Source organism: Scyliorhinus torazame, chromosome 2, assembly GCF_047496885.1.
Source record: "Scyliorhinus torazame isolate Kashiwa2021f chromosome 2, sScyTor2.1, whole genome shotgun sequence".
NCBI lineage: Eukaryota > Metazoa > Chordata > Chondrichthyes > Carcharhiniformes > Scyliorhinidae > Scyliorhinus > Scyliorhinus torazame.
The window spans coordinates 118,251,766-118,273,503 of record NC_092708.1 but is presented as its reverse complement, the minus strand read 5'-3'; the positions used below and the strand labels follow the sequence as shown (position 1 = coordinate 118,273,503).

At 44.2% G+C, this 21,738-nt stretch overlaps 1 protein-coding gene across 2 annotated transcripts in view; it reads right to left on the bottom strand.

The window, feature by feature from the left end:
• Positions 1–16,222, bottom strand: part of LOC140391400 (cytoplasmic dynein 1 intermediate chain 2-like) — a 135,340-nt gene extending 119,118 nt beyond the window's left edge. Inside the window, exons 1-3 of one of the 2 annotated variants that reach the window (XM_072475943.1) lie at positions 16,189–16,222; positions 15,288–15,411; positions 7,724–7,835 (exon numbers count right to left, since the gene is read on the bottom strand). In XM_072475943.1, coding sequence (XP_072332044.1) covers positions 7,724–7,835; positions 15,288–15,411; positions 16,189–16,202 — 250 coding nt within the window. In that variant the 5' untranslated portion in view covers positions 16,203–16,222. The remainder of the gene's footprint in view (positions 1–7,723; positions 7,836–15,287; positions 15,412–16,188) is intronic. The other variant, XM_072475948.1, reaches the window with a different exon arrangement.
• Between the last annotated feature and the right edge of the window lie 5,516 nt (positions 16,223–21,738).

Sequence of the window (21,738 nt, the reverse complement as noted above, 5' to 3'; positions counted from 1 at the left end):
CCCCTCTGAGGTGTCCTCCCATAGTACAGCTGTGATATCCTCCCTAACCAGTAGCGCAACTCCGCCACCCCTTTTACATCCCCCTCTATCCCGCCTGAAACATCTAAATCCTGGAACGTTTAGCTGCCAATCCTGTCCTTCCCTCAACCAGGTCTCTGTATTGGCAACAATATCATAGTTCCAAGTACTAATCTGCCTTACTGTAGCATTATGGATAGCACAATTGCTTCACAGCTCCAGGGTCCCAAGTTCGATTCCAGCTTGGGTCACTGTCTGTGCGGAGTCTGCACATCCTCCCCGTGTGTGCGTGGGTTTCCTCCGGGTGCTCCAGTGTCCTCCCACAGTCCAACGATGTGCAGGTTAGGTGGATTGGCCATGATAAATTGCCCTTAGTGTCCAAAATTGCCCTTAGTGTTGGGTGGGGTTACTGGGTTATGGGGATAGGGTGGAGGTGTTGACCTTGGGTAGGGCGCTCTTTCCAAGAGCCGGTGCAGACTCGATGGGCCGAATGGCCTCCTTCTTCACTGTAAATTCTATGATTCTATGATTACCCGTAATACTTCTTGCATGAAAGCATATGCACTTCAGGCCACCAGAGCCGCTGCATTCAGCAACTTCTCCCTGTCTGCTCTGCCTCAGAGCCATACTGGCCCTATTCCCTAGTTCTCCCTCAATGCTTTCACCTTCTGAGCTATTGCACCGGTGCCCACCCCCCTACCACACTAGTTTAAACACTCCCTTGTGACATTAGCAAACCTCGCGGCCAGGATATTTATGCCTCTCCAGTTTAGTTGCAACCCGTCCTTCTTATACAGGTCATATCTGCCCCGGAAGAGCTCCCAGTGGTTCAGATAACGGAAACCCTCCCTCCTAAACCAGCTATTTAGCCATGTGTTCAGCTGCTCTATCTTCCTATTTCTAGCCTCACTGGCACGTGGCACAGGGAGTAATCCCGAGATTACAACCCTAGAGGTCCTGTCTTTTAACTTTCTGCCTAGCTCCCTGAGCTCCTGCTGCAGGACCTCATGCCCCTTCCTGCCTATGTAGTTAGTGCCAATATGTACAACGACCTCTGCCTGTTTGCCCTCCCCCTTCAGGATGCCCGCTACCTGTTCGGCGACATCCTGGACCCTGGCACCAGGGAGGCAACATACCATCCTGGAGTCTCTTCCACGTCCACAGAAGCGCCTATCTGTGCCCCTGACTATAGAGTCCCCGATGACTATTGCTCTTCTGCGCTGTGATCCTTCCTCCTGAACATCAGAGTCAGCCATGGTGCCACTGCTCTGGCTGCTGCTGTTTTCCCCTGATAGGCTATCCTCCCCGACAGTATCCAAAAGGGTATACCTGTTCGAGAGGGGGACAACCACAGGGGATTCCTGCACTGACTGCCTGCCCTTTCTGGTGGTCACCCATTTCTCTGCCTGCACCTTGGGTGTGACCACATTTATATAACTGCTATCTATGACGCTTTCCGCCACCTGCATGCTCCTAAGTGCATCCAACTGCTGCTCCAACCGAACCATGCGGTCTGTGAGGAGCTCCAGTTGGGTGCACTTTCTGCAGATGAAGCCATCCGGGACGCTGGAAGCCTCCCGGACCTGCCACATCTCACAGTCAGAGCACTGCACCCCTCTAATTGACATTGCGTCAATTAATTAGTAAATTAAATTTAAAAGTTTTTTTTTAAAGTTACTGTTAACTATACGTTTCCTAGCACTAGATTTCTACTATAAATGTGAAAGCTAAATACAGTACTCTCCGATCTATGGCTTAGATACTCCTCTAAATTATAATTAAGTAATAAGTAATTATGTTTAATTAGTTTAACAATGCTTAATTTTTTTAAATTTAGTGTAGCTTCCCAGCCAGCCAATCAGGTGTCAGCTTTTCTGTGATGTCACTTCAGTTCCCCCCCCCCACACACACACAATTTGAAAAGGTAATAAAAGTAAAAATGAATAAAAATCACTTACTTACCTTCCGAGGGTCTCAGATGCTCTCTGGTTCTCTCCTTGCAGATTAAAAGTTACAGGCCAGAAGAAAGAGAGAACACAAAACAGTAGGGGAAAAGCACCTTTTTCCACTCTGCTCCGACTTACCTCACTGCACCAAATTCCCAAGTTCCAAATTCCCACTCTGGATATGTCTCACTCCAGCTGTGTCTCCTTGACTTGCGCAAAGCTATATCTGAAACAGCGACGAGTCAGAGTACAGGAGGAAGATAGAGAACTTAGTGGCTTGGTGTAATGACAACAATCTCTCCCTTAATGTCAGCAAAACTAAGGAGCTGGTCATTGACTTCAGGAAGTGAAGTGTTGCATACCCCCCTGTCTAAGTTGTTTAAGGATGGCATCCGGGCAATAGTAAGGGATGATATTGGTGCTATGGAGGACAAGGTTGAATCAATTTGGGTGGAAATCAGGAATAGTAAGGCGAAAAGGTCACTGATAGGAGTAGTCTATAGGCCACCAAATAGTAACAGGATGGTAGGGCAGGCAATAAGCAAAGAAATAACGGATGCATGTAGAAATGGTACAGCGGTTATCATGGGAGATTTTAATCTGCACATCGATTGGTTTAACCAGGTTGGTAAAGGCAGCCTTGAGGAGGAGTTTATAGAATGTGCCCAGGATAATTTCCTGGAACAGTATGTAATGGAACCTACAAGGGAACAAGCGGTCCTAGATCTGGTCCTGTGTAATGAGGCAAGATTGATTAATGATCTCATAGTTCGGGATCCTCGTGGAAGGAGCGACCACAATATGGTGGAATTTAAAATACAGTTGGAGGATGACAAGGTAAAATCAAGCACTAGTGTTTTGTGCTTAAACAAAGGCGATTACAATGGGATGAGAGAAGAACTAGCTAAGGTAGACTGGGAGCAAAGACTTCATGGTGAAGCAGTTGAGGAACAGTGGAGAACCTTCCGAGCGATCTTTCACAGTGTTCAGAAAAGGTTCATACCGACAAAAAGGAAAGACGGTAGAAAGGGGAAAAATCGACCGTGGATATCTAAGGAGGTGAGGGAGAGTATCAAATTGAAGGAAAAAACATACAGAGTGGCAAAAATTAGTGGGAGACTAGAGGACTGGGAAGTCTTTAGGGGACAACAGAAAGCTACTAAAAAAGCCATAAAGAAGAGTAAGGTAGACTATGAAAGTAAACTGGCTCAGAACATAAAAGCAGATAGTAAAAGCTTCTACAAATATATAAGACAAAAAAGAGTGGCTAAGGTAAATATTGGTCCTTTGGAAGATGAGAAGGGAGATTTAATAATAGGAGACGGGGAAATGGCTGAGGAGCTGAACAGGTTTTTTGGGTCAGTCTTCACAGTAGAGGACACAAATAACATGCCAGTGACTGATGGAAATAAGGATATGATAGGTGAGGACCTTTAGATGATTGTAATCACTAAGGAGGCAGTATTGGGCAAGCTAATGGGGCTAAAGGTAGACAAGTCTCCTGACCCTGATGGGATGCACCCCAGAGTGTTAAAAGAGATGGCTAGGGAAATTGTAAACGCACTAGTGATAATTTATCAAAATTCACTAGACTTTGGGGTGGTCCCAGAGGATTGGAAAGTAGCAAACGTGACACCACTGTTTAAAAAAGGTCGGCAGAAATCGGGTAATTATAGGCCGGTAAGCTTAACTTCGGTTGTAGGGAAAATGCTGGAATCTATCATTAAGGGGGAAATAGCGGGGCACCTGGAGGAAAATTGTCCCATTGGGCAGACGCGGCATGGGTTCACAAAGGGTAGGTCGTGTCTGACTAATTTGAGGCCTTTACCAGTGCAGTAGATAACGGGGAGCCAATGGATGTGGTATATCTGGATTTCCAGAAAGCTTTTGACAAGGTGCCACACAAAAGGTTGCTGCATAAACTAAAGATGCATGGCATTGAGGGTAAAGTGGTAGCATGGGTAGAGGATTGGTTAACTAACAGAAAGCAGAGAGTGGGGATAAATGGGTGTTTCTCTGGTTGGCAACCTGTAACTAGTGGGGTCCCTCAAGGATCAGTGTTGGGCCCGCAGTTGTTCACAATTTACATAGACGATTTGGAGTTGGGGACCAAGTGCAATGTGTCAAAGTTTGCAGACGACACTAAGATGAGTGGTAAAGCAAAAAGTGCAGAGGATACCGGAAGTCTGCAGAAGGATTTGGATAGGTTAGGTGAATGGGCTAGGGTCTGGCAGATGGAATTCAATGTTGCCAAGTGTGAGGCTATCCATTTTGGGAGGAATAACAGCAGAATGGATTATTATTTAAATGGTAAGATGTTAAAACATGCTGCTGTGCAGAGGGACCTGGGTGTGCTGGTGCACGAGTCGCAAAAAGTTGGTGTGCAGGTGCAACAAGTGATTAAGAAGGCTAATCGAGTTTTGTCTTTCATTGCTAGAGGGATGGAGTTCAAGACTAGTAAGGTTATTCTGCAATTGTATAGGGTGTTGGTGAGGCCGCATCTGGAGTATTGTGTTCAGTTTTGGTCTCCTTACCTGAGAAAGGACATATTGGCACTGGAGGGAGTGCAGAGGAGATTCACTAGGTTGATCCCAGAGTTGAGGGGATTAGATTATGACGAGAGGTTGAGTAGACTGGGACTGTACTCATTGGAGTTTAGAAGGATGCAGGGGGACCTTATTGAGACATATAAAATTATGAAGGGAATAGATAGCATAGATGCGGGCAGGTTGTTTCCACTGGTCGGGGAAAGCAGAACTAGGGGGCATAGCCTCAAAATAAGGGGAGGTAGATTTAGGACGGAGTGTAGGAGGAACTTCTTCACCCAAAGGGTTGTGAATCTCTGGAATTCCTTGCCCAGTGAAGCAGTTGAGGCTCCTTCTTTAAACGTTTTTAAGAAAAAGATAATGCCTTTCTAAAGAATAAAGGGATTCGGGGATATGGTGTACGGGCCGGAGAGTGGAGCTGAGTCCACAAAGATCAGCCATGACCTCATTAAATGGCGGAGCAGGCTCGAGGAGCCAGATGGCCTAATCCTGTTCCTAATTCTTATGTTCTTATATCATTGGTTCCAAATTGGAGATGGTTGACAGCTTCAAATTCCTAGGTGCAAACATCACCAATCTGTCCTGATCCACCTACGTCAACGCTACGATCAAGAAAGCACAACAGCGCCTTGAGGTCCTCAGGAAATTAAGGAAATTCGGCATGTCCACAATGACTCTTACCAATTTAATAATGATAATCTTTATTGTCACAAGTAGGCTTACATTAACACTGCAATGAAGTTACTGTGAAAAGCCCTGAGTCACCACATTCTGCCACCTGTTCGGGTACACAGAGGGAGAATTCAGAAAGTCCAAATTACCTAACAGCACATCTTTTGGAGCTTGTGGGAGGAAACCGAGCACCCGGAGGAATCCCACGTAGACACGGGGAGAACGTGCAGACTCCGCACAGAGTGCCCCAAGCCGGGAATCGAACCTGGGACCTTGGCGCTGTGAAGCCAGTGCTAACCACTATGCTACCGTGCTGTTTCTTTTTTATAGATGTACCATAGAAAGCATCCTACCTGGCTGCATCACATGCATCACAGCTTGGCATGGCAACTGCTCGGCCCAAGACCGTAAGAAACCACAGGGAGTCGTGAACACAGCCCAGTCAATCATGTGAACTGGCCTCCCATCCATTGACTTTGTCTACACCTCCCGCTGCCTTGGGAAGGTAGGCAGCATAATCGAAGACCCCTCCCACCCATGTTATTCTCTCTTCCAACCTCTTTCATTGGGCAGAAGATATAAAAGTTAGAAAACACGCACCAATAGATTCAAAAACAGCTTCTTCCCTGCTGTTATCAGACACCTGAATGGTCCTCTTATGGACTGAACTGATCTTTCTCTGCATCTTCTCTACAGTTGTAGCACTATATTCCATATGCAGCACCCGATGTCTATGTTTATGTATTTACATTGTGCAAATATAGTATGTTCTATGTATTCATGTATGGAGCGATCTGTCTGGACTGTATGCAGAACAATACTTCTCACTGTACCTCAGTACACGTGAAATAAATCTATATCTAAATTTGTTTGTTCTCTTTCTTCACATGTTCCTGGGACTTAGATAGGAATAGGCAATTTGCTTTAAGAGACTAAAGAGCTATATTTGTAGCACTATGCGCACCTTAAGAATTGTGAGTTAGCAGCTTAGCCTGGATTTGTTAATGGTACTGTGGACGAATGGTACAGGTTGAGGAATAGTGGGAAAACCGGGGATGCGAGGAGAGAACTGTGCCAATTAAAACAGTGATGTGTAGATCCAAGAGCAGAGGAAGATTCTGGCGATGCTAATCAGGTAAGGTAGTGGAGAGAGGCAAAGCGGTGTGTGTGGGGTGGTGGGGGGGGGTTACCTGCAAAGATGTGGTGTTGAGGATGGGGACAACTAGAAGCATAATTCCAGTCCTGCCGACAAGGAGAGCAAATTAAAATAGATGTGGAGGGAATGGAAGCATAAGGAAGTGAGGAAAAGACAAAGAGGATCCATGAGTTGAGCAAGTAATCTAAAGAAAAAGAGATATATATATGGGAGCTAAGTGTGACAAGAAGATGAGACAGTAATGGGAAGACCAATGAGTAGAAGATTGAATTATAGCAAGAGTGAAAACAAAAGCAGGAAGGAAGGAAGCCACTGTTGGCTGCATTTCTCCACCAAAAAGTGTAGCATATGTATGGCTGTCTCCATTCTTGTCCCCACTACACTATCTCAACCCACCACATAGGAAAACTGGGGCAGGTAAGTAAAAGCTTGGCAAGAACATAGTTTTAAAGAATATCTTATAAGGAGAAAGGAAAGAGACAAAGGAACAGCAACATCAAGACACCAGTGATGATTAAAAGAGAAACCACACCCTCCAACATAGTCAGCTGCATCAAGGGGGAATCCACTTGTTAATATATTACTAGTCTTCATATAGCCTGTATTTCCTCTCAATGTAACACTCTGCTGTCAAGATTGATAATGCAATTTTTATTAAAAGTAGCACACCAACTCATCATGAGCAACACCACAGGAGATCTGTTATATATCATTCTATGCCTTTGCAGCAATGAATTTAGAACGGCATCAGTAACATTGTCAGGCCCAATTAACATCTCCAGATAGAACAAGTGTTGTATTTGTGGTTTAACTCACAACAAATCACTACTAATGAAACTAAATTATATGTAACACATTTCTTTTAACATTGTGTTTCATTTTAACAATGTTCCAGTTGAGCTTGCATTTTTATTCATAATTATATCCTGTGTCCAGTGTAACAGAATGATGCTCTACTGCCATCTACTGATAGCCCACTATTATATCTGGTAAGTATAGTATTTTGCAATGTTACCATTTGCTAATTTTTTTGACTGATGTTAAGAAATAGATTAAATAAAATGGCAAAAAAATACAAACTTTCATTCTCAATATTTCAGCAAGCCAGAAATAATTAGAATCTGTTAAACTTGCGCTCTGATTAAATCTGACATGTTTAGACAGTTGTGTCAAACAAATCTAACATCAGGTAAAAACATATCAAATGTTACTCCCATTGTACATTATTAGTAAGCATCGACTCAAATCCGAGTCTCATTTTGAACTGACATCCATGAAGCAAAATAAAACAAAGCTCCACTGGACTTAGTGGAATAGTCAAAAAGAGAAAGACGATGTGTTCCTGAAAATGAAACATACCTTATCAACTAAATCCACATACATACCAACAGAGGGCTCAGATGTAATGCCCATGCTCTGTAACAAGGCCTCAGCTTCTCTTCGTTTCTTTTCAATATCAGATTCTTCATTCTGTACCAATTCCTTTTTTTGATCAGCCTAAAATAGAAATAATATGAATACAATACTTCTTATGAATACAATACTTCTACAAAATATGGTCATGAATTATTATACAGTATTATTCTACAATAAATTTGGTGCATTACTTGCTTCATGCCAATTTTTCCTTTTAACCAACTTTCACCCCTTTTCTCCTGAAGCTATTGAAGTACAGTTTTACAGATGTCATTAGCTTTTTCATACCTCACCAAAGTGTTGATTCTTCATGTGTTAGCCTAGGTGGCAACAGTTGACAAATTATTTAATTGTGAGGAACATTGCAACCAATTCCAAACCATTCTTTACACACACATGGAACTTTCTAGCAGGGATCAAGTAAGCTTGCGAAACTGGGATTTTCATTTATATTGTCCAGAAGATGTTCCTTGTAATATTTTAAAAGTACAATTGGATTGGATTTGTTTATTGTCTCGTGTACCGAGGTACAGTGAAAAGTATTTTTCTGCGAGCAGCTCAACAGATCATTAAGTACACGGGAAGAAATCGGAATAAAAGAAAATACATGAAAGGGCAACACAAGGTTTACAATGTAACTATATAAGCACCGGCATCGGATGAAGCATACAGGGTGTAGTGTTAATGAGGTCAGTCCATAAGAGGGTCATTTAGGAGTCTGGTAACAGCAGGGAAGAAGCTGTTTTTGAGTCTGTTCGTGTGTGTCCTCAGACTTCTGTATCTCCTGCCTGATGGAAGAAGTTGGAAGAGTGAGCAAGCCGGGTGGGAGGGGTCTTTGATTATGCTGCCCGCTTTCCCCAGGCAGCGGGAGGGGTAGATGGAGTCAATGGATGGGAGGCAGGTTCGTGTGATGGACTGGGCGGTGTTCACGACTCTCTGAAGTTTCTTGCAGTCCTGGGCCGAGCAGTTGCCATACCAGACTGTGGTGCAGCCAGATAGGATGCCTTCGCTGGTGCATCTGTAAAAGTTGGTAAGGGTTAATGTGGACATGCAGAATTTCCTTAGTTTCCTAAGGAAGTATAGGCGCTGTTGTGCTTTCCTGGTGGTAGCATCGACGTGGGTGGACCAGGACAGATTTTTGGAGATGTGCACCCCTCGGAATTTGAAACTGCTAACCATCTCCACCTCGGCCCCTTTGATGCTGACGGATGTGTGCAGTACTTTGCTTCCTGAAGTCAATGACCAGCTCTTCAGTTTTGCTGGCATTGATGGAGAGATTGTTGTCGCTGCACCACTCCACTAGGTTCTCTATCTCCCTCCTGTATTCGGACTCGTCGTTATTCGAGATCCGGCCCACTATGGTCGTATTATCAGCAAACTTGTAGATGAAGTTGGAACCAAATTTTGCCACGCAGTCGTGTGTGTACAGGGAGTAGATTGGGGCTTAAGTACGCAGCCTTGCGGGGCCCCGGTACTGAGGACTATTGTGGAGGAGGTGTTGTTGTTCATTCTTACTGATTGTGGTCTGTTGGTCAGAAAATTGAGGATCCAGTTACAGAGTGGGGAGCCGAGTCCTAGGTTTTGGAGCTTTGATATGAGCTTGGCTGGGATTATGGTGTTGAAGGCGGAGCTGTAGTCAATAAATAGGAGTCTTATGTAGGAGTCCTTGTTGTCGCAATGCTCTAGGTTTGAGTGTAGGGCCAGGGAAATGGCGTCTGCTGTGGACCTTTTGCGACGATATGCGAATTGCAGTGGTCAAGGCGTTCTGGGAGTATGGAGGTGATGTGCTTCATAATCAACCTCTCGAAACACTTCATTACGACTGAAGTCAGAGCCACCGGATGGTAGTCATTGAGGCATGTAGCTTGGTTCTTCTTTGGCACCGCGGTGTATGATGGTGGTCTTCTTGAAGCAGGTGGGGACCTCGGAGTGGAGTAGGGACAAATTAAAGATGTCCGCGAACACCTTTCATAGATTATCATAGAATTTACAGTGCAGAAGGTGGTCATTCGGCCCATCAAGTCTGCACCAGCTCTTGGAAAGAGCACCCTACCCAAGGTCAACACCTACACCCTATCCCCATAACCCAGTAACCCCACCCAACACTAAGGGCAATTTTGGACACTAAGGGCAATTTATCACGGCCAATCCACCTCTGCCAGCTGGTCCACGCAGGCTCTGAGTGCACAACCAGGGATCCTGTCCAGGCCCGTCGCCTTCAGAGGGTTCATTTTCAGGAAGGCCGATCTGACTTCGGAAGCTGTGATGGTGGGTATGGGTGCTTTATGGGCTGCTGGGGCACTCGACAGCGGATTGTTGGTTACCTGCTCGAACCAAGCATAGAATGCATTGAGTTTATCGGGGAGTTCAGCTGCTGCCGGAGATACTGCTCGGCTTTGCTTTGTAGCCCGTTATGTTGTTTAGTCCTTGCCACAACCGCCGAGACTGTCTGTGAATCTAGCTTGGTTTGATATTCTCTCTTGGCATCTCGGATGGCTTTGCGGAGGTCATACCTGAATTTCTTGTATAGGTCAGGGTCGTCTGACTTGAACGCCTCAGATCTGTCCTTCAGTAGGGAGTCAATCTCGCGATTGAGCCATGGTTTCCGGTTGGGGAACGTACGTACTGCTTTCTTTGGCACGCAGTCGTCCATACAGTTGCTGATGAAGTATGTGACGGCGGTGGCATACTCATTTAAGTTTTTCCCAAAGTGATTTCCCAAAGTGCGGTCGGGGGATGGAACGGTAGGCGCCCTTGATTTTTCAGTAGCAGTGGTCAAGAGTGTTGTCGCCCCTGGTGGGACAGGAGATGTGCTGGTGGAATTTTGGCAGTACACTCTTGAGGTTGGCCTTGTTATCATAGAATCATAGAATTTACAGTGCAGAAGGAGGCCATTCGGCCCATCGAGTCTGCACCGGCTCTTGGAAAGAGCACCCTACCCAAAGTCAACACCTCCACCCTATCCCCATAACCCAGTAACCCCACCCAACACTAAGGGCAATTTTGGACACTAAGGGCAATTTATCATGGCCAATCCACCTAACCTGCACATCTTTGGACTGTGGGAGGAAACCGGAGCACCCGGAGGAAACCCACGCACACACGGGGAGGACGTGCAGACTCCGCACAGACAGTGACCCAAGCCGGAATCGAACCTGGGACCCTGGAGCTGTGAAGCAATTGTGCTATCCACAAGGCTACCGTGCTGCTCTCTTGTTGGCCAACAAGAGAGAGGTATTCTGGATTTACATTCAGAAATACATTCAGAAAATGCATCTCAAGTTTCACAATTGAAAGTTTGAACCTGCAAGTTTGAGCCATCAAATCATTCAACTAAACTACACGTGTAAACCTCTCTGAACTCTGCTATTCTGAAGCAATTTAAATATTTAGCATCCCCACAGCAATTTACATCACTGTGGAAGCCAAAGTACTTTAGGTATTATCCATGCCTATTGGCATATTGCTTTATGCTTAAAAAAAAACCACATGTTTGATTTAGAAGTTGAGTTCACACTTCCAAATATTATTTACCTTATAAACTGAAGATCAATAAAATATTAGTTTATGCAGGTGCTTAACTTGCACACTTTAGGATTCGCAGGCTATAAAAATGTAAGCTATGAATGATAAACATTCTGAGTGGAATATAAAAGCCATGATTTTTAAAGTAAATAGGAAAACAAGGGTCTGCACCCACGGCACATGGCAAATTTACTTGCAGGGTAGGCTTTATCAGCAGTATAGACCGATGTAAACAGATGAAGCATTTCAAATGACTTCATTGGATTTGATTGTCACGTGTGCCGAGGTACAGTGAAAAGTATTGTTCTGCATAGAGTCCAGACAGATTGTTCCATACATGAAAAAAACATAGGACACAAGATAAATACACAATGTTACTTTTGTAATTTCTTCTAACCCCATTCAATGTAGGAGAAGGAAAATTACACGTCAATGGATGATTTAATTGCACAAAAGTAGCTAGGTAGCACCACCATTGACCAAAATAGTTAAGCTAAGGGACCTGACTGCCAGATTGGACCATCATCAGTTAGGGAGAGCACCAACAAAAGATAACCTACTTCCCTCATCCACACTGGCCTACCACATGCATGAGTAGAAGGAATACATTGGAATGAGGTACAAATCTAATATAGTGACTAAATAAGGCCTCTTGCATGTCAAACACCAAAAGCAGCATGCTATTTAAAGTGCTAAATCAGTCCCCAAATCAGCAAATCACAGGGAGGGTCTGCAACTCCTACCATATTCCAGTCAAGAACAATGATGGCCAACTAATTTGAGCTGGAGACTCCATAAACATCCTTATCTTTATCAATAAAGACATTAGGAAGTTTAGAACCATGTTTACTCTGTAATACTAGGTTAATATTTTCCACCTCAGGAGACCAATCTTAATGGAAAAAAACATATTCTCCGTACACTTTCAGCTTACATTTATTATATAAGATAGCTGGTACTTCCACTAGTACTAATCTCAATGTGTCGTATTGACTTCCACAGGAACTATTTCTTGCCTTATGTGATGTTTAGCCAACTGATTGAAAATGAAAATGAAATGAAATGAAAATCGCTTATTGTCACAAGTAGGCTTCAAATGAAGTTACTGTGAAAAGCCCCTAGTCGCCACATTCCGGCGCCTGTTCGGGGAGGCTGTTACGGGAATCGAACCCTGCTGCTAGCCTGCCTTGGTCTGCTTTCAAAGCCAGTGATTTAGCCCTGTGCTAAACAGCCCCTTGATTAATTCTAATGCTAAAAGTGAAATATTAATCTGACAATCAAGCTGTGTCATAGCATTCTTACGTACATCATCTGAAGTCTATCTTCAATTTCTCAATACTCAATCTTTTCAAATGCAGAGTTTGATCCACTATATTGTGGTGTCAGACCAGACCCAAACAGTGGCTAGGATATTGGACATAAACCCCAATATTGTATTTTAATTTTGTAAGACTGTGAGGAAAGGATACCTCACTACAGATGCCATTTCACTAAGAAATAGGGATATGGAATATTGAAACAAAGGCTTTCAATCCACTTTTAAACTACCATTAGCACATAGGAATACCTTTCTTGAGAAAGAAATATCTTGTGCCACTGCTTTAAAGAAAGACCTGAATTTTGTCAAACTCTGGCTGTATGTCTTCAGAAGATGCTTCTTAGCTTGTTTCAACTCCCCTTGTTCTCAGACAAGTCTGCACTGTTCGAAAAGACTGCTAATCTATTTTAATTGAACTGCAGAGAGAAAAAAATGCTTGACTTATGTTCACAGCTTCATCTAGAACTCCACTGGCCTGCTTTCTGCTAAATACCTGATACCTTAGCTCCACCCAATAATGACATCATCTTACCACGCTGAAATCTAATTAACTCCACAGGGAATCCCCCTTAATCCAAACAAAATTGGATTGCTCTAGCCTTTTACAATGGCTTCATTGCACCCCTGGCTCCCAAGATCTTTGTTGTCTTTCAAACTAGGATGTGTTTTAAAGCATGACTACAGCAGTCAAATACGAACTTTAAGGCTTTTAACCCTTGCTGTACCAAACAGTTATTACACCATATAGCTGAAATTCCCACATTCGTCACAACTCTTGTTTACATCGTGAGGGAATCTGTTAATTTGTAATTTTTTAGGTAGGCCATAGCTAAAATAGAAACTGAACTGAAAAGGAAACAGGAAAGGTAAACATAGAAAGGGAAATGATCCTCCCTGGTTTAAGGAAACAAAAATAAACAGAAATCAAAGCCTCTACCAAACTGAACACGCTCAAAGGATATAAAAAGAACAAAGAAAAGTCCAAGCTGAGCAGTAGCAGTTGATAAGTCCACTAGTGCAATACAAGCAAGCTGAAGACTGAAGACAACAGAGGCTAGATCAAGAAAAGAAAACATACAGTTTCTACAGATGTTTCCATAATTTAAAGATAACAATGGTGTGTCTATCCAAACTGAGTTGAGCAGGTTCTGCAGACATATATATGCTATTTGTGAAGATTGTGCCTGTGAAACTCAGGTTAGTTGTGAGCTTCTGTCAGCTAGAGATCACAGTGCCTCCTCGGAGAAGAGCTGAAATTCGTCAGGAAGGAGGAAGAATTCTGAAGGACTTTGTGACCAAGTGTACTCGCCAAAGTCTGAGTAGACTGATGAGACAATTCGTAAGAGCTGTCTTAGTGGTAGCTGCCATTTAATGTGCAATTTATAGTTTATATCTGACCACAATCTGCCAGATAACTTATCTTTAACTCATGTTAATTCTGGGTGTTAGAATAGTCATTTGCAAGTACAGAACTGGAGTATTGCTGAAAAATTAGACCTTCTGTCAAAGCTTATCAGGACAATCTATAAGAATATCAATATAAAGAGAAAACAACAAATTTATATTGTACAAGATGAACGGTCCAGCTGGTTGAGAAGTGGACTCTGATTGGTAGCGGCATTGCCATGGAGAAAGTAATTTTCCTTACATTGCAAATTGTCTTGTCAAAACGTTTTGACAAAATGTCTGGATTTTTTCTACTAATTCATGGGAAGTGGGCAACGCTGGTTAGGTCAGCATTTACTGCCCATCCCTATTTGCCCTTCAACTGAACTCATTTTAAGAGTCATCCACATTGCTGTGGATCTGGAGTCACGTTAGGCCAGGTCAGGATGGTAGGTTTCCTTCCCTGAAAGATATTAGTCTCCCAGATGGTTCTTTACAACAATGGATCATGGTCATTAGACTTTTAATTCCAGATAATTATTTAATTCAAATTTCACTACCTACCGTGGTGGGATTCGAATCCTGGTCCCCTGAACATTATCCTGGGTTTCTGAATTGCTAATCCAGCTACAATAACAGTACACCACCTCCCCCCATAGTTTAAAAACTGCTCTGTTTGAAACTGTAGAATCTTGTGGCTTTATTAATTTAGCTAATAACTGGGATTTTGAATTTTGCCTACGTTTTTTTAAAAAGGTTACTGGAAAAATCATAGAACTCCTACACTGCAGAAGGAGGCCATTCGGCCCAACGAGTCTGCACCAACCCTTTTAAAACAGCACCCTACCTAGGTCCACTCACTCGGCCATTTGCTCTATCCCGTAACCCCGTAACCCCATAACCAAACCTGCATATCCGTGGACACTAGGGGGCAATTTAGCATGGCAAATCCGCCTCACCCGCACATCTTTGGATTGTGGGAGGAAACTGGAGCACCCAGACATGCAGACACAGGGAGAATGAGCAAACTCCACACAGATCATAACAATACCCATTTCGTAAACAAAAACCTGTTTCAAATTCACTAGATATTCTTATAAATGGGAGCCAGCTGTCTATTCCCCACTTTAAAACCTCTCAAAAAGCAACACTTAATTTGCTTACAGCACAAATTTTTCTTTGTTATCCTTCAGGATAAAGGTAGTGACAAATACTACAAAAATTCAAACAATGCATGCTGCATATGTACAGGGAGAATATATCCATGGAGGATGCGAAGATACAGCTTAAAGTTAATGACTTACTTCCTTTTTCTTTCTCTCCTCTTCTTTCCTTTTCTTTTCCTCTCTGATTTGAGCCAAACGCTGTTTTTTGCGCTCCAATTCGGCTTTAAGCTCACTTTTATCTTTGTCCGACATATTTGCAGCCCTGGTTACAAACAAGCAGGAGCGAGATCAGCATAACAGTTTCTTAAATAAACTTTTTTTTTGGTCTTCGACAATTCATAAAATGCAGCTCTGAGCATATTGTATTACTTAAACACTGGAAAACGTTTGAAGCAACAGTTAGTCTGCATATTTCCAGGAATTTAGTCTGATGTATATTACAATGGAAAATCATGCGAATGTAAATGTTTCATTTGAATGTCATGATTAATTTGAAGCATTATTTTTGCTGTTTTCAAAGTACATGACAAGTTTAAACACAAAACAAGGAAGCTTAAAAAAAAGAGCAAGCACAGAAATTTACTCCTGATTTTACCAATTAGGACAGGTACTTTGCAGCAGCCTTAAAAATGGCTATCAATTAAACTGAAATATTCACTTGCCAGCGGCATTATTCACAAAAAGATTTGGCAATTAGAATAATTTGTAACAATTTTGTGTGAAGAGCAATTGCATTTACTTGCAAAACAGTTGTGATATTGAAAACTGCAAGACTTGCAAATGTGTCCCAATTTAATACTTAAACTTCTCCAACACTTCAATAATTACAAGGGTCTTTAATTAGTAAACCCTCATTTGCAAACTCTTTCTAGAACTCTTATAACTAACCAAAGGAATGAGCATTTCCAAAATATTTTTAAATGTTACACTTATCAGAAACTTCCATAGCTATCATTTAACTCTATCTTATTTGTTGAGAATTTGTCCCTCAGCAGTGCATGGATGTATCAATTTGCAGTGAAAATGAAATAACACTTACAAGCTTTTCAGCATCAAATGCCACACGTGAACAGCTGAAATGCAAATTACCATAAAAACTGTAAAAAATATACAATAGCTTACAAAAATACAGCAGATTTTCTAGATGGATTTGGTGCTGTTTATAGAATGGTGTTCTTACTTATGTTTTACTTTTCTGTCCGTTGAATGTTACAACACTTACGGTCATTTCAATTAAACTTACTATTAAATAGAAACTCCCTCTTTTTATAGTCACAACTTCAGAAATGAATGCTAATGAAGAAACCCATTCAGCCCACCTTAGTTCATCCATCCAGAAAAATCTATAGTCACCACTCACCATCCAACTGATCCTTAAATGATGAGGTTCTTGTCTCTACTACAGCACCTGGAAGTTCATTTCAAATGTCTATCACTGCATGTAGAAATCTCGACAGCAGTTGTAAATTTGCCTTGTCAGTTTGAATCAGCACCCTGTTGTCTCACTGTGACCGGTTAACTTGACATAGAATATTGAAAGAAATCAGATATACTATGTACCTCTATGAGGCCCTTTCTAGGTAGTCTTTTTAAACCTAAAGAGCCAAAGTTCACCCTTCTTTCCTCATAACTCAGTTGTTCAAAATCAAGGATCTTAGAAAATGTACGAGAGGCAGAAAAGTTATTTTATACTCAGCTTCGATCCAATAGAATTACATAGAATATACATCACAAAATGCTGGCATTTTGGCTCTACTCGAGCCTCCACCCATCATTCCTTGTCAAACTCTATATGCACAACCCTCTTCTACATTTACCCTTCTAACGCATGCAAATTTAGCCTCCCTTAAATGCATTAATGCTATTTGCCTCAACTACTCCCTGTGGTAGCAAGTTCCATGCTTTCATCAATCTCCAGGTAAATACGTTTCTTCTCAATTCCCTATTTGATTTCTTTGCACCAATCTTATATTGGCATCCTCTTATTTTGGTCTTCCCCACAAGGTATTACAACCAACCCCAAGTGAGATTCCCCAAAAGTTGTTGATCCAGGCAAGAACCCTTGATTTCTCATCCCAGCTGGGATACCCCCAAATTGTTACAAACCCATGCGAGGAATGATGACTGGCTCCATGTCTTTATTCAACCCACCCTCTGCTGACAGCAACATGGTTTAATCGAACAAGGTTCCCTTTCACTTGGATTCTTTTTCTAGACCCAATAATTTTGTTGAAAAATAAGCCAACTTAACCAGGCTTTCTTAAGATAGAATAGGCTTTTTAACTACTAAAAAGGTTAGGAGAAATAGGAAAACACATGGTGGCATGGTCGCACAGTGGTTAGCACTGTTGCTTCACATCGCCAGGGACCCGGGTTTGATTCCCGGCTTGGCTCACTGCCTTTGCAGAATCTGCACGTTCTCCCCGTGTCTGCGCGGGTTTCCTACGGGTGCACCGGCTTCTTCACACAATTCCCGAAAGACGTGCTTATTAGGTGAATTGGACATTCTGAATTCTCCCTCCGTGTACCCGAACAGGTGCCGAATAGGGTTTTTTTACAGTAACTTCAATACAGTGTTAATGTAAGCCTTCTTGTGACAATAACAAAGATTATCTAAATTCATATCGAATGAAGTAAGAATTTAGTCCAATAGCAAGTAAATATAAATAAAAATTCAGACGGAACAGTCCTCAACATGCGAAGTGCAGTTAATGAGGTGTGTGGCCATGAATTGATTCCAGTATAGCAAACTTCTGCAGGCGGGTAGTTCATTTTTTGATTGAGGTGTTCTGTAGTTTAGTAGAGATAGTTCAGTTATTTTTTTTTCCAGCTGTGATCCCTATTTGCTGGCTGTTTCACGTCCACAGTCAGAGAGAGAAACATAGAAAATAAGAGCAGGAGGAGGCCATTCGGCCCTTCGACCTTGCTCCGCCATTCATTATGATCTTGGCTGATCATCAAGTTCAATACCCTGATCCCACCTAACCCCCCCCCCCCAACTTCCCTTGATCCCTTTAGCCCCAAGAGCTATATCTTTTTTTAAAAATATATTTTATTAAAGTTTTCAAACACAATTTTTTCCCTTACAAATCAAAAAAATAAAAATACAAATAACATGATAACTACAATATAACATTATGTAACTAACATGGTAAACTAACCAAATAACACGAAGTAATACTCCCCCGTCCCCTCTTCCCCCTCCAAAAACCCAAACAATTTACCCCCCCTCCCTCCCCTCCCCCTGGGTTGCTGCTGCTGGTCATCTATCTTCCCTCTAACTTTCCGCTAGGTAGTCGAGGAACGGTTGCCACCGCCTGGTGAACCCTTGAGCCGATCCTTTCAGCGCAAACTTCATCTGCTCCAGTTTTATGAACCCCGCCATAGTGTTTACCAGGCCTCCAGTCCGGGGGGGTTTCGCTTCCTTCCACATGAGTAAAATCCTACGCCGGGCTACTAGGGACGCAAAGGCCACGACATCGGCCTCTTTCGCCTCCTGCACTCCCGGCTCATCCGCAACTCCAAATAAAGCTAACCCCCAGCCTGGTTTGACCCGGACCTTCACCACCTTCGAGATCACTCCCGTCACTCCCCTCCAATACCCCTCCAGTGCCGGACACAGCCAAAACATATGTGTGTTGTTCGCAGGGCTTCCCCCGCATCTCCCACATTTGTCCTCCCCTCCGAAGAACCTGCTCAACCTTGCTCCCGTTATGTGTGCTCTATGCAGCACCTTAAATTGGATCAGGCTAAGCCTGGCACACGGGGAAGAGGAATTTACCCTGCTTAGGGCATCAGCCCACAAACCCTCCTCAATCTCCTCCCCGAGCTCTTCTTCCCATTTTCCCTTCAGTTCGCCCACCAACTCCTCCCCCTCTTCTCTCATCTCCCGGTATATCCCTGACACTTTGCCCTCCCCGACCCAAACCCCCGAAAGCACTCTGTCCTGGATCCCGTGTGTCGGGAGCAGCGGAAATTCCCTCACCTGTTGTCTTGTGAACGCCCTCACCTGCATATACCTAAAGAAATTTCCCCGGGGCAGCTTATACTTTTCCTCAAGCGCTCCCAAGCTCGCAAACGTCCAGTCTATAAATAAATCTCCCACTCTCCTGATTCCTACCTGGTGCCAGCTCTGGAATCCTCCATCCAGCCTCCCTGGGGCAAACCTATGGTTGTTCCTGATCGGGGACCCCACCGAGGCTCCCAGCACACCCCTCTGTCACCTCCATTGCCCCCAGATACTTAATGTTGCCGCCACCACTGGGTTCGTGGTAAATTTTTTTGGTGAGAGCGGTAGTGGCGCCGTCACCAGCGCTTTTAAACTCGTCCCTTTACAGGACTTCATCTCCAATCTTTTCCACGCCGCTCCCTCTCCCTCTATCATCCATTTACGAATCATCGCTACATTGGCGGCCCAGTAGTAGTCGCCCAAATTCGGCAACGCCAGTCCCCCTCTGTCTCTACTACGTTGTAGGAACCCCCTCCTTACCCTCGGGACTTTCCCTGCCCACACGAAGCTCGTGATGCTCCTATCTATTTTTTTAAAAAAGGCCTTAGTGATCAGTATAGGGGGACATTGGAACACAAATAGGAACCTCCGGAGGACCATCATCTTAATTGCCTGCACTCTGCCCGCCAGTGACAGCGGCTGCATGTCCCACCTTTTGAAATCCTCTTCCATTTGTTCCACCAGTCGTGTCAGATTAAGTCTGTGTAAGGTTCCCCAGTTCCTGGCTTTCTGAATCCCCAGGTATCGAAAGTTTCTTTCCACCCTCCTTAGCGGTAGGCCATCTATCCCTCTACTCTGGTTCCCCAGGGTGTATCACAAAAAGCTCACTCTTTCCCATGTTAAGCCTATATCCCGAGAAATCTCCAAACTCCCTCAATATCTGCATGACCTCTGTCATCCCCCCCACTGGGTCCGTCACGTACAGCAGTAGGTCATCCGCGTAAAGTGACACTCGGTGTTCCTCTCCCCCTCTAATCGCCCCTCTCCATTTTCTGGAGTCTCTCAGCGCTATGGCCAGTGGTTCAATTGCCAACGCGAACAGTAATGGGGACAACGGGCATCCCTGTCTTGTTCCCCTGTATAGTCGAAAATACTCCGACCTTTGCCGACCTGTGACCACACTTGCCGTTGGGGCCCCATAGAGGAGTTTAACCCAGCTGACAAACCCGTTCCCCCAACCCGAACCTCCTCAGCACCTCCCATAGATACTCCCACTCCACCCTATCAAATGCCTTCTCTGCATCCATTGCCGCCACTATCTCTGCCTCCCCCTCTACTGGGGGCATCATTATCACCCCTAATAGCCGTCGCACGTTGACATTTAGTTGCCTCCCCTTTACGAACCCTGTCTGGTCTTCGTGCACCACCCCCGGGACACAATCCTCTATCCTCGTTGCCAGCACCTTTGCTAGCAACTTGGCGTCCACATTTAGCAGTGAGATAGGCCTAGGACCCGCACTGCAGCAGATCTTTATCCCGCTTCAAGATTAGCGATATCGTCGCCTCCGACATTGTCGGGGATAGAGTCCCCCCTTCTCTGGCCTCGTTAAAAGTCCTTACCAACAGCGGGGCCAACAAGTCCACATATTTTCTATAAAATTCCACCGGGAACCCATCAGGTCCCGGGGCCTTCCCTGCCTGCATGTTCCCCAGCCCCTTGGTAACCTCGTCCACCCCAATTGGCGCCCCCAGGCCTTCCACCTCCTGCTCCTCCACCCTCGGGAACCTTAATTGGTCCAAAAACTGCCGCATCTCCTCTTTTCCCTCCGGGGGTTGGGACCTATAAAGTCTCTCGTAAAAGGTCTTAAACACCTCGCTTATCTTCCCTGCTCTCCGCACCGTATCTCCCTTTTCATCCCTAATTCCCCCTATCTCCCTCGCCGCTGTCCTCTTTCGCAGCTGATGGGCCAACAGGCGACTCGCCTTTTCCCCATATTCATATCTCATCCCCTGTGCCTTCCTCCACTGTGCCTCCGCCCTCCTGGTGGTCAACAGGTCAAACTCCGTCTGGAGTCGTCGTCTCTCCCTGTATAGTCCTTCCTCTGGGGCCTCCGCGTATTCTTTATCTACCCTCAAAATCTCCCCCAGTAGTCTTTCCCTTTCCTTGGCCTCTATTTTCCCTTTGTGGGCCCTGATGGAGATCAGCTCTCCTCTGACCACCGCCTTTAGTGCTTCCCATACTACTCCCACTCGGACCTCCCCGTCGTCATTGGCTTCCAGGTATCTTTCGATACATCCCCGCACCCGTCCGCAGACTCCCTCATCCGTCAGTAATCCCACATCGTCGCCAGAGTGAACGCTGCTCCCTCTCCTCTCCTAGTTCCAGGTCCACCCAGTGTGGGGCATGATCTGAAACAGCTATGGCTAAATACTCAGTTCCTTCCACCCTCGAGATCAGTGACCTTCCCAAAACAAAGAAATCTATCCGGGAATACACCTTGTGAACATGGGAGAAGAAGGAGAACTCTTTGGCCTCCGGCCTAACAAATCGCCACGGATCCACTCCCCCCATTTGGTCCATAAACCCCCTAAGTACCTTGGCCGCTGCCGGCCTTCTTCCGGTCCTAGATCTCGATCTAT